Source organism: Procambarus clarkii, chromosome 62, assembly GCF_040958095.1.
Source record: "Procambarus clarkii isolate CNS0578487 chromosome 62, FALCON_Pclarkii_2.0, whole genome shotgun sequence".
Taxonomy (NCBI): domain Eukaryota; kingdom Metazoa; phylum Arthropoda; class Malacostraca; order Decapoda; family Cambaridae; genus Procambarus; species Procambarus clarkii.
Window position 1 is genome coordinate 20,107,336 of NC_091211.1, and position 11,966 is coordinate 20,119,301.

Here is an 11,966-nt window from a genome sequence, read left to right on the forward strand (position 1 = left end):
TGAAGTCGCCCATGATGAGCAGGTGGGATCTATTTCTACAGGCAGCAGAGGCTGCCCTCTCAATTATAGTGTTAACTGCCTTGTTGTTGTTTTCATACTCTTGACTGGGTCTCCTGTCATTTGGTGGAGGGTTGTATATTACTGCTACTACTATTCTTGGTCCTCCCATTGTTATGGTGCCTGCTATGTAGTCTCTGAACTCCTCACAGCCCGGGATGGCCATCTCCTTAAAACTCCATTCCCTTCTCATGAGTAGGGCCACTCCGCCTCCTCCTCTACCTTCCCTCTCTTTCCTTATTACTGTATACTCCTGGGGAAACACGGCATTCGTTATGATTCCAGAGAGTTTTGTTTCAGTGTGTGTTCAGTGTGTGTTCAGTTTTGTTTGTTTGTGTGTGTGTGTGTGTGTGTGTGTGTGTGTGTATGGGAGTAAAGTGTATCACATACCTGGGCTGGTGTGGAACCTTATGTACTGTCCCATCTGTAAATGCCAAAGTCTTGTGCAGCTTGTAAGGCTGTAAACCCAGTCTGTAAACTGTAAACAAAGATGCCAGCACTCTCTTTATCGGTGGATGCTCATGTGGGAGATGATTTCTTGTTCTCTCTCCCCCTCCTCCTCCTCCTCCTCTCTCGCTTGTGTCTTCCCTGCCTCCCTCTCTCACTTCTTCTCTCATCTCTCCTCTCTCCCTCCCCGGGCTGCTGGCTAGTGGTCTCATCTCGAGCTGTCTATCAGAACAATATCATCTATCATGTTGTCATCAGTTAGTCTGCCTCCTTCCCCCTTCTCTCTCCCTCCCTCCCTCCCTCTACGCCCGGGTCACGCAGATAAGAGCTGCACCTTTGACGTCTCTCTCTCACACATTTACATATTGTTCATCTGCGAATTTGAAGATGAAATGTTGATGTATTGTACAGTTTGGAGTATATCGTTGTTGGGAGAGGTGCTCTTGGTGGGGGAGGCTGGTGGATGCTGGGCTCCGTCTGGATGCTGGCCTCGTACGAGCCCGGTACAGAGGCCGGTACAGACCAGCCCGGTACAGAGGCCGGTACAGACGGAAGCACAACAGGTTCCGCCAGCACCTTTCACATGAGGATGAGAAATGGAAGCAGGAGCCCATGACTGTATATTGAGCAATGACGCTTGTAAGAGAGAACATATTGGCTATGACTCGAGACTATTTAATGTGGTTTTTGTAAATTGTACAAATTAAAATTATTCGGGTCAATGAATAAAAAAATATAATATATCCAGAGATCTGAAATCTGCAGGAATAAAAGTTGTATGATAACTTTTGCAAAAATAGGCATTTGTATAGTCGGTATGGGACTTTTTGTCTGCTGTGTGTATTCATCTAGTTGTATTCACCTAGTTGTATTCACCTAGTTGTACTCACCTAGTTGTACTACCCTAGTTGTTCTCTCCTAGTTGTACTCACCTAGTTGTACTACCCTAGTTATACTCACCTCCTGTAGCACCAAGGGCACGTGACGCCCTGGGCACGTGACGCCCTGGGCACGTGACGCCCTGGGTACGTGAGGCACCGGGTACGTGACGCCCTGGGTACGTGACGCCCTGGGCACGTGACGCCCTGGGCACGTGACGCCCTGGGTACGTGAGGCCCCGGGCACGTGAGGCCCCGGGCACGTGACGCCCCGGGTACGTAACGCCCTGGGTACGTGACGCCCTGGGCACGTGACGCCCTGGGCACGTGACGCCCTGGGTACGTGACGCCCTGGGCACGTGACGCCCTGGGCACGTGACGCCCTGGGCACGTGACGCCCTGGGTACGTGACGCCCCGGGCACGTGACGCCCCGGGCACGTGACGCCCCGGGCACGTGACGCCCTGGGTACGTGGTAAGCAATTCTCTGGTAATTTCACTATTACCTCTTCGACCCCCATGACCTGCTCCCACTAACAAGTTCCTGTCTGTCGCTCCTGTCATATCCTGGACCTGTCTGCTCCGTCTGAAGTCCTTCTGTCTGCCGTGCTTGCTGTCTATAAGCCTCTCCTGTCTTGTCCTGCTCGTCGTCAACTGCTGCTCCCGTCTGACCTGCCTGGCGTTACCTCTTCCCGTCTCGTGGGTCACCCCGTCCTTGTAGGTCCTGTCCCTTCTCTCATATCCTCTGACCTACCTGCTCTCTCCTCCATCCTGTCTGACCTGCCTGCCTACATCCCGTCTATCCTGCTTATACCCATATCCTGTCTATCCTGTCCCCACCCCAGTCAACCTACCTCGGGAACATTGCCTTGGGTACCCATCTTGGGGTAGCGGTATACAGTTTACTTTCCCTCTGTGGCATCTCTGAGCTCGCCGGAATACCAACAAGGTGTGCCAGCCAGCTCCAAAGGTAAACTCCTGCTTTAACCAAGCGGCCCATGGGTACCACAGGGCCTGTACCAGCGGTAGACGACGGGATACCTCGCACCTTCGAGGTTTACCAGCGACAGGTGCCAGCCCCAGTGCATGAGTGCAAGTTGCGTTGAGTTTACAAGTTTTCCTTGCTCATACGAGTTTACAATTTTTCCTTGCTAAAGCGGAGAGTCGCGTTTTTATATCTGGTTGAGGCTCATTTGTTTTTTTTGTCATCGGTTTACTGTTCTGTGATTGTTGTTGTTATTTTTGTCTGTTGGCTATTGGCTGGTGCTGGGGGGGGGTTAGTTTAGGCCTAATACACGATATCTGAGGTTTAATATAGTACATATGGTGTGCTATATTAGGCCTGTGTGTGTGCTATGTTAAGCCGCGTCCAACAGCCTGGTTGATCAGTCGAGCAACTAGGAGGCCTGGTCGACGACCGGGCCGCGGGGACGGTAAGCCCCGGAAACACCTCAAGGTAGGATTAGTGTGAATCCTACGGCCAATCCTCTGGGTATTTTGCCTGTTACTCTCTGCCAGTTCAAAATCTCGCACTCTCTCCTCTCTGTTTTCCGTCTTCTAGGTACTCTAGGTAGGAGAGCTGGTGGCTGAGCGGACAGAACACTGGACGCGTGATCCTGTGGTCCCTGGTTCGATCCCGGGCGCCGGAGAGAAACAATGGGCAGAGTTGCTTTCACCCTATGCCCCTGTTACCTAGCAGTAAAATAGGTACCTGGGTGTTAGTCAGCTGTCACGGGCTGCTTCCTGGGGGTGGAGGCCAGGTCGAGAACCGGGCCGCGGGGACACTAAAAGCCCCGAAATCATCTCAAGATAACCATCTCAAGATATACTCTCACTCATATCATTTGGTCAATAGATCACTGCATCCTTCGCTGTCTCTCCTGTATTAGTGTCGCGGAACTCCACTAGGCGAGTTATGCAGGTTTTCCTCTATCCTCTATTTCCTCTATAGTATCCTCTATAAAGCACTCTAGGAACATGTTTACAACTCTAATTTGTTCTAAATATTGTAATAGGCCTATGCTTATTATTATTGGTTCAGTCTCGTTCAGAATATGGTTGTTAGCGCGCCTCAACAAGGCTTTTCATCTCCTTTTACTCAGAATGTTCGGTAATATGTTTATTGTTTGTGATGTGTGTCTATGTATGTATTATTGCTTGTGATGTGTGTCTATGTATGTATTATTGCTTGTGATGTGTGTCTATGTATGTATTATTGCTTGTGATGTGTGTCTATGTATGTATTATTGCTTGTGATGTGTGTCTATGTGTTATTGCTTGTGATGTGTGTCTTTGTATGTATTATTGTTTGTGATGTGTGTCTATGTGTTATTGTTTGTGATGTGTGTCTATGTATGTATTAACACGTTGTACTGAACGGGGTGAGAATAGCTTGAGCTACCTCATCCCTTTGTGTGTATTTTACCTCAATAAACTTATTTCAATTTCTCCTTTTGAGTACTACGAGAAAAAACAAAAGTAAGTTCTATTTGATATATATGAAAAACATGAAATTACTTCAAATAAAATATTTAGAAAATATACAAAAATTTGTAGTGTTAAAAATAACAAGTTTGGATCTATAGGCAAAAAAAAGTTTTATTACAGTAATTGGTGAGATTGAAGGTCTTGGACTTGGTAAGACTCATGTGTGTGTGGTGAACACGTGAACGTTCAAGACAGGGACGTTGAACATTTGTTAATGTTGCAGAAGTGATGCAACATGCACAGATGATTCCCTCCAGTAGTGCAACCGTTGTTCTGGGCCGATTCTCATATACTTGTTATAGTTTAAACCAACGCTTTATTATACAATAAAGTTATAACTTGATTGTCAGAGCTTCCCTCTCTCTCTCTCTCTCTCTCTCTCTCTCTCTCTCTCTCTCTCTCTCTCTCTCTCTCTCTCTCTCTCTCTCTCTCTCTCTCTCTCTCTCTCTCTCTCTCTCTCTCTCTCTCCATGGGAGAAAAAAAGTGTAGTGGTGTTAGGTGTGGGGGACCCCAGGAGGCCTTTCACTGGACCTCGCTTTATGATTTAAAAAGAAAAATCGCTGCACAATTGCTGAAGCCAGTTTTTATGTTGTTCTTACTCACTGAAGTCATCTAATTGAGAGATATTCTGTAACGTACAGAGGCAAGTTTCTCCTCTTGCATTACTTTAATTATTCTACAATATATATATATATATATATATATATATATATATATATATATATATATATATATATATATATATATATATATATATATATATATATATATATATGCTTATTATATTTAGATGAAATATGGGGTCATTGATTGATTGATGAAGATCAGACCACCACAAGAGGTGGCATGGGCACGAATAACCCGTAAGTGGTAGATTTTTTGGAGTGAATGTGATGTTTGATGGTGATGAGGCTTCACCATCACTATGAAGCACCATATATACGGCCGTGTCTCATCACCATGCATGGCCTGAACCACCTCGACTTTATATGGCTGGAAATGGTGATCTATTAATTTGAAGTTTTGAGACATCTTATTGAACAAATCCACAAGGGCCGTGACGAGGGTTCGAACCTACGTCCGAGAGGATCCCAGACGCTGCCTTAACTTCTTATTATGTGACATCTTATTGACTTTTTTGGGGGGGTGGGGGGAGGGGGGGGAGTTCTGCAGGTGTTGCCAAATCAGTTCTGCAGCTTTTGGACGACCACTATGCTTGTCGATCATGTTCGCTTCCCGTTTCTGTCTACCGTTTAAACGCCTTTCCAACAGTGGCGGGAGTCACTGTTGGGTGTGACGCTGTTTGTGTTGGCTTCTGCTGCATACAGGTGTATCCTGTGTTGCATACAGGTGTATCCTGTGTTGCATACAGGTGTATCCTGTGTTGCATACACATGTATCCTGTGTTGCATACAGGTGTATCCTGTGTTGCATACAGGTGTATCCTGTGTTGCATACACATGTATCCTGTGTTGCATACAGGTGTATCCTGTGTTGCATACAGGTGTATCCTGTGTTGCATACAGGTGTATCCTGTGTTGCATACAGGTGTATCCTGTGTTGCATACAGGTGTATCCTGTGTTGCATACACATGTATCCTGTGTTGCATACAGGTGTATCCTGTGTTGCATACACATGTATCCTGTGTTGCATACAGGTGTATCCTGTGTTGCATACACATGTATCCTGTGTTGCATACAGGTGTATCCTGTGTTGCATACAGGTGTATCCTGTGTTGCATACAGGTGTATCCTGTGTTGCATACAGGTGTATCCTGTGTTGCATACAGGTGTATCCTGTGTTGCATACAGGTGTATCCTGTGTTGCATACACATGTATCCTGTGTTGCATACAGGTGTATCCTGTGTTGCATACACATGTATCCTGTGTTGCATACAGGTGTATCCTGTGTTGCATACAGGTGTATCCTGTGTTGCATACACATGTATCCTGTGTTGCATACAGGTGTATCCTGTGTTGCATACACATGTATCCTGTGTTGCATACAGGTGTATCCTGTGTTGCATACACATGTATCCTGTGTTGCATACAGGTGTATCCTGTGTTGCATACAGGTGTATCCTGTGTTGCATACACATGTATCCTGTGTTGCATACAGGTGTATCCTGTGTTGCATACAGGTGTATCCTGTGTTGCATACAGATGTATCCTGTGTTGCATACAGGTGTATCCTGTGTTGCATACAGGTGTATCCTGTGTTGCATACAGGTGTATCCTGTGTTGCATACAGGTGTATCCTGTGTTGCATACAGATGTATCCTGTGTTGCATACAGGTGTATCCTGTGTTGCATACAGGTGTATCCTGTGTTGCATACAGGTGTATCCTGTGTTGCATACACATGTATCCTGTGTTGCATACAGGTGTATCCTGTGTTGCATACACATGTATCCTGTGTTGCATACAGGTGTATCCTGTGTTGCATACACATGTATCCTGTGTTGCATACAGGTGTATCCTGTGTTGCATACACATGTATCCTGTGTTGCATACAGGTGTATCCTGTGTTGCATACAGGTGTATCCTGTGTTGCATACAGGTGTATCATGTGTTGAATATATATATATATATATATATATATATATATATATATATATATATATATATATATATATATATATATATATATATATATATATATATATACCCACTATGTACTCACTGTTATCAGTGAGTACAACAAGTCTCACTCTTGCTCGGGGTTGAGTTGACGGCTCCCTAAGTCCCCCCTTCTCTCCCCTCTCCTCTCCCCTCTCCTCTCCCCTCCCTCCCCCCCACCCCACCCCACCCCTCCCCTCCCCCCGTGAACAATGACCAGCTCGCCTATATAGTCGTATATAATGTACAATGATTTGGCTATAGGTCAACTGCTGCATTATTTCTCTGCCTCTTCCTTACCCTCCTCCTGCCCCTTCCTTACCCTCCTCCTGCCCCTTCCTTACCCTCCTCCTGCCCCTTCCTTACCCCTCCTCCTGCCCCTTCCTTACCCTCCCCCTGCCCCTTCCTTACCCTCCTCCTGCCCCTTCCTTACCCCTCCTCCTGCCCCTTCCTTACCCTCCTCCTGCCCCTTCCTTACCCCTCCTCCTGCCCCTTCCTTACCCTCCTCCTGCCCCTTCCTTACCCCTCCTCCTGCCCCTTCCTTACCCTCCCCCTGCCCCTTCCTTATCCTCCTCCTGCCCCTTCCTTACCCTCCTCCTGCCCCTTCCTTACCCTCCTCCTGTCCCTTTCTTACCCTCCTCCTGTCCCTTCCTTACCCCTCCTCCTGTCCCTTCCTTACCCTCCTCCTGCCCCTTCCTTACCCTCCTCCTGTCCCTTTCTTACCCTCCTCCTGTCCCTTCCTTACCCCTCCTCCTGTCCCTTCCTTACCCTCCTCCTGCCCCTTCCTTACCCTCCTCCTGCCCCTTCCTTACCCTCCCTCTGCCCCTTCCTTACCCCTCCTCCTGTCCCTTCCTTACCCTCCTCCTGCCCCTTCCTTACCCCTCCTCCTGTCCCATCCTTACCCTCCTCCTGTCCCTTCCTTACCCTCCTCCTGCCCCTTCCTTACCCTCCTCCTGCCCCTTCCTTACCCTCCTCCTGCCCCTTCCTTACCCTCCTCCTGCCCCTTCCTTACCCTCCTCCTGCCCCTTCCTTACCCTCCTCCTGCCCCTTCCTTACCCTCCTCCTGCCCCTTCCTTACCCTCCTCCTGCCCCTTCCTTACCCTCCTCCTGCCCCTTCCTTACCCTCCTCCTGTCCCTTCCTTACCCTCCTCCTGCCCCTTCCTTACCCTCCTCCTGCCCCTTCCTTACCCTCCTCCTGCCCCTTCCTTACCCTCCTCCTGCCCCTTCTTTACCCTCCTCCTGCCCCTTCCTTACCCTCCTCCTGCCCCTTCCTTACCCTCCTCCTGCCCCTTCCTTACCCTCATCCTGCTCCTTCCTTACCCTCCTCCTGCCCCTTCCTTACCCTCCTCCTGTCCCTTCCTTACCCTCCTCCTGCCCCTTCCTTACCCTCCTCCTGCCCCTTCCTTACTCTCCTCCTGCCCCTTCCTTACCCTCCTCCTGCCCCTTCCTTACCCTCCTGCCCCTTCCTTACCCTCCTCCTGCCCCTTCCTTACCCTCCTCCTGTCCCTTCCTTACCCTCCTCCTGTCCCTTCCTTACCCTCCTGCCCCTTCCTTACCCTCCTCCTGCCCCTTCCTTACCCTCCTCCTGCCCCTTCCTTACCCTCCCTCCTGCCCCTTCCTTACCCCTGTGGTACTGTTATCATGTACCCTGTGGTACTGTTATCCTGTACCCTGTGGTGCTGTTATCCTGTACCCTGTGGTGCTGTTATCCTGTACCCTGTGGTACTGTTATCCTGTACCCTCGGGTACTGTTATCCTGTACCCTGTGGTACTGTTATCCTGTACCCTGTGGCACTGTTATCCTGTACCCCGTGGTACTGTTATCCTGTACCCTGTGGTACTGTTATCCTGTACCCTGTGGCACTGTTATCCTGTACCCCGTGGTACTGTTATCCTGTACCCTGTGGTACTGTTATCCTGTACCCTCTGGTACTGTTATCCTGTACCCTGTGGTACTGTTATCCTGTACCCTGTGGTACTGTTATCCTGTACCCTATGGCACTGTTATCCTGTACCCTGTGGCACTGTTATCCTGTACCCCGTGGTACTGTTATCCTGTACCCTGTGGTACTGTTATCCTGTACCCTGTGGTACTGTTATCCTGTACCCTGTGGTACTGTTATCCTGTACCCCGTGGTACTGTTATCCTGTACCCTGTGGTACTGTTATCCTGTACCCTGGTCTTTACTGCTGGCCTGTACCCTCGAGTCTAATGGCTTTATTGACCCTTCACCTTTATTGTGTGATCTCGTCGCTATTGTGTAGGTAAGGTTATGACCCGGGGGGGTGACACCTGTGGGAGGGGGGAGGGGGGTTCTTTGAGGCAAAGGGAAGCTGGTCACCTGTGTTTTATTATAGAGGTGAACGGTACTGAGGTAAATGGTACAGAGGTGAATGGTACTGAGGTGAATGGTACAGTGGTGAATGGTACTGAGGTGAATGGTACAGAGGTGAATGGTACAGAGGTGAATGGTACAGAGGTGAACGGTACAGAGGTGAATGGTACAGAGGTGAACGGTACAGATGTGAACGGTACAGAGGTGAATGGTACAGAGGTGAATGGTACAGAGGTGAATGGTACAGAGGTGAACGGTACAGAGGTGAATGGTACAGAGGTGAACGGTACAGATGTGAACGGTACAGAGGTGAATGGTACAGAGGTGAATGGTACAGAGGTGAATGGTACTGAGGTGAATGGTACAGAGGTGAATGGTACAGATGTGAATGGTACAGAGGTGAATGGTACAGAGGTGAACGGTACAGAGGTGAATGGTACAGAGGTGAACGGTACGGATGTGAACGGTACAGAGGTGAATGGTACAGAGGTGAACGGTACAGAGGTGAATGGTACAGAGGTGAACGGTACAGATGTGAATGGTACATAGGTGAATGGTACTGAGGTGAATGGTACTGAGGTGAATGGTACAGAGGTGAATGGTACAGAGGTGAATGGTACAGAGGTGAATGGTACTGAGGTGAATGGTACTGAGGTGAATGGTGCAGAGGCGAATGGTACAGAGGTGCATGGTACAGAGGTGAATGGTACTGAGGTGAATGGTACAGAGGTGAATGGTATAGAGGTGAATGGTACTGAGGTGAACGGTACAGAGGTGAATGGTACAGAGGTGAACGGTACAGATGTGAATGGTACATAGGTGAATGGTACTGAGGTGAATGGTACTGAGGTGAATGGTACAGAGGTGAATGGTACAGAGGTGAATGGTACAGAGGTGAATGGTACTGAGGTGAATGGTACTGAGGTGAATGGTGCAGAGGCGAATGGTACAGAGGTGCATGGTACAGAGGTGAATGGTACAGAGGTGAATGGTATAGAGGTGAATGGTACTGAGGTGAATGGTACTGAGGTGAATGGTACAGATGTGAACGGTACAGAGGTGAATGGTACTGAGGTGAATGGTACAGATGTGAACGGTACAGAGGTGAATGGTACTGAGGTGAATGGTACAGATGTGAACGGTACAGAGGTGAACGGGATAGAAATGTTTCGCTATGTTCACACACACACACACACACACACACACACACACACACACACACACACACACACACACACACACACACACACACACACACACACACACAATTGGAATTGTGGAATTGTGAAATTTTTAGGGAATTGATAGGGTAGATAAAGGCAGTCTATTTAACACAAGGGGCACACGCACAAGGGGACACAGGTGGAAACTGAGTGCCCAATGAGCCACAGAGATATTAGAAAGAACTTTTTTAGTGTCAGAGTGGTTGACAAATGGAATGCATTAGGCAGTGATGTGGTGGAGGCTGACTCCATACAGTTTCAAATGTAGATATGATAGAGTTCAGTAGGCTCAGGAACCTGTACACCAGTTAACTGACGGTTGAGAGGCGGGACCAAAGAGCTACAACCCCCCAAAAGCTCAATTACCCCCTAAACGCAGAACTATAGGCGAGTACAAATAGGTGAGTAGATCAGCTTGAAGCATCTCTCCTCTGTACAGCTTCTTCATGTGTGACACACCTGTGTTATCTCAGGGGACGGGTGTGTCTTCATAACAGTACACATGTGTAGTCGAAGTTTGTAATGTTGTAGCAGGTGGCAGGTTATCTTCGTTATCTTAACTAAGATAACTTCCAGCTCACACACAGAGATCACACTAACGTGATGCATCAAATGAACAAATCCACAAGGGCCGTGACGAGGATTCGAACCTGCGTCCGGGAGCATCCCAGACACAATGCTCTGTCTGGGATGCTCTCGGACGCAGGTTCGAATCCTCGTCACGGCGCTTGTGGATTTGTTCTTCCAGCTCATGCGCTATGGAAAAAAATGAAAATATAAAACCGGAAACCACGTACAAAACTCAGTCAAATCATAACATAGAACGAAAAGGCAATGTAAAGGATCTGGGTGTACTCATGTCGGAAGACCTTACCTTTAAAGAACACAATAAAGTAGCCGTCACAACTGCAAGAAAAATGACAGGTTGGATAACAAGAACTTTTCACACTAGAGATGCTATACCGATGATGATACTTTTCAAGACGCTTGTGCTCTCTAGAGTGGAGTACTGCTGCACAATGACAGCCCCTTTCAAAGCTGGAGAAATTGCTGACCTAGAGAGCGTGCAGAGATCCTTTACTGCTAGAATCCGCTCAGTAAAACATCTAAACTATTGGGACCGACTAAAGAGCCTAAATCTGTATTCTCTTGAGCGCAGGCGGGAGAGATACATAATAATTTACACGTGGAAAATAGTAGAGGGGCTTGTCCCAAACCTGCACACAGAAATAACATCACATGAGACCAGAAGGCATGGCAGGATGTGCAGAATACCCCCGTTGAAGAGCAGAGATTCAATAAGTACTCTGAGAGAGAACTCTATCAACATCAGAGGCCCGAGACTGTTCAACACGCTCCCACTACACATAAGGGACATAACTGGCCGACCCCTCACAGTGTTCAAGAGAGAACTATCAACATCAGAGGCCCGAGACTGTTCAACACGCTTCCACTACACATAAGGGGCATAACTGTCCGACCCCTCACAGTGTTCAAGAGAGAACTATCAACATCAGAGGCCCGAGACTGTTCAACACGCTTCCACTACACATAAGGGACATAACTGGCCGACCCCTCACAGTGTTCAAGAGAGAACTATCAACATCAGAGGCCCGAGACTGTTCAACACGCTTCCACTACACATAAGGGACATAACTGGCAGACCTCTCACAGTGTTCAAGAGAGAACTATCAACATCAGAGGCCCGAGACTGTTCAATACGCTTCCACTACACATAAGGAACATAACTGACCGACCCCTCACAGTGTTCAAGAGAGAACTATCAACATCAGAGGCCCGAGACTGTTCAACACGCTTCCACTACACATAAGGGGCATAACTGGCCGACCCCTCGCAGTGTTCAAGAGAGAACTATCAACATCAGAGGCCCGAGACTGTTCAACACGCTTCCACTACACA

The 11,966-nt window shown here is 48.1% G+C and overlaps 2 protein-coding genes across 3 annotated transcripts in view; both read left to right on the top strand.

Annotated features, from left to right (window-relative positions):
* The window catches only part of LOC123766495 (ras association domain-containing protein 10), a 266,095-nt gene that overhangs the window by 143,149 nt on the left and 110,980 nt on the right, over positions 1-11,966 (top strand). The gene's annotated exons all lie outside the window — the stretch shown is intronic.
* The window catches only part of LOC138354343 (uncharacterized), a 10,926-nt gene continuing 1,339 nt past the window's right edge, over positions 2,380-11,966 (top strand). Inside the window, exons 1-5 of the mRNA XM_069308502.1 lie at positions 2,380-2,451; positions 3,967-4,018; positions 8,846-9,334; positions 9,416-9,604; positions 9,686-9,964. Coding sequence (XP_069164603.1) covers positions 2,380-2,451; positions 3,967-4,018; positions 8,846-9,334; positions 9,416-9,604; positions 9,686-9,964 — 1,081 coding nt within the window. The remainder of the gene's footprint in view (positions 2,452-3,966; positions 4,019-8,845; positions 9,335-9,415; positions 9,605-9,685; positions 9,965-11,966) is intronic.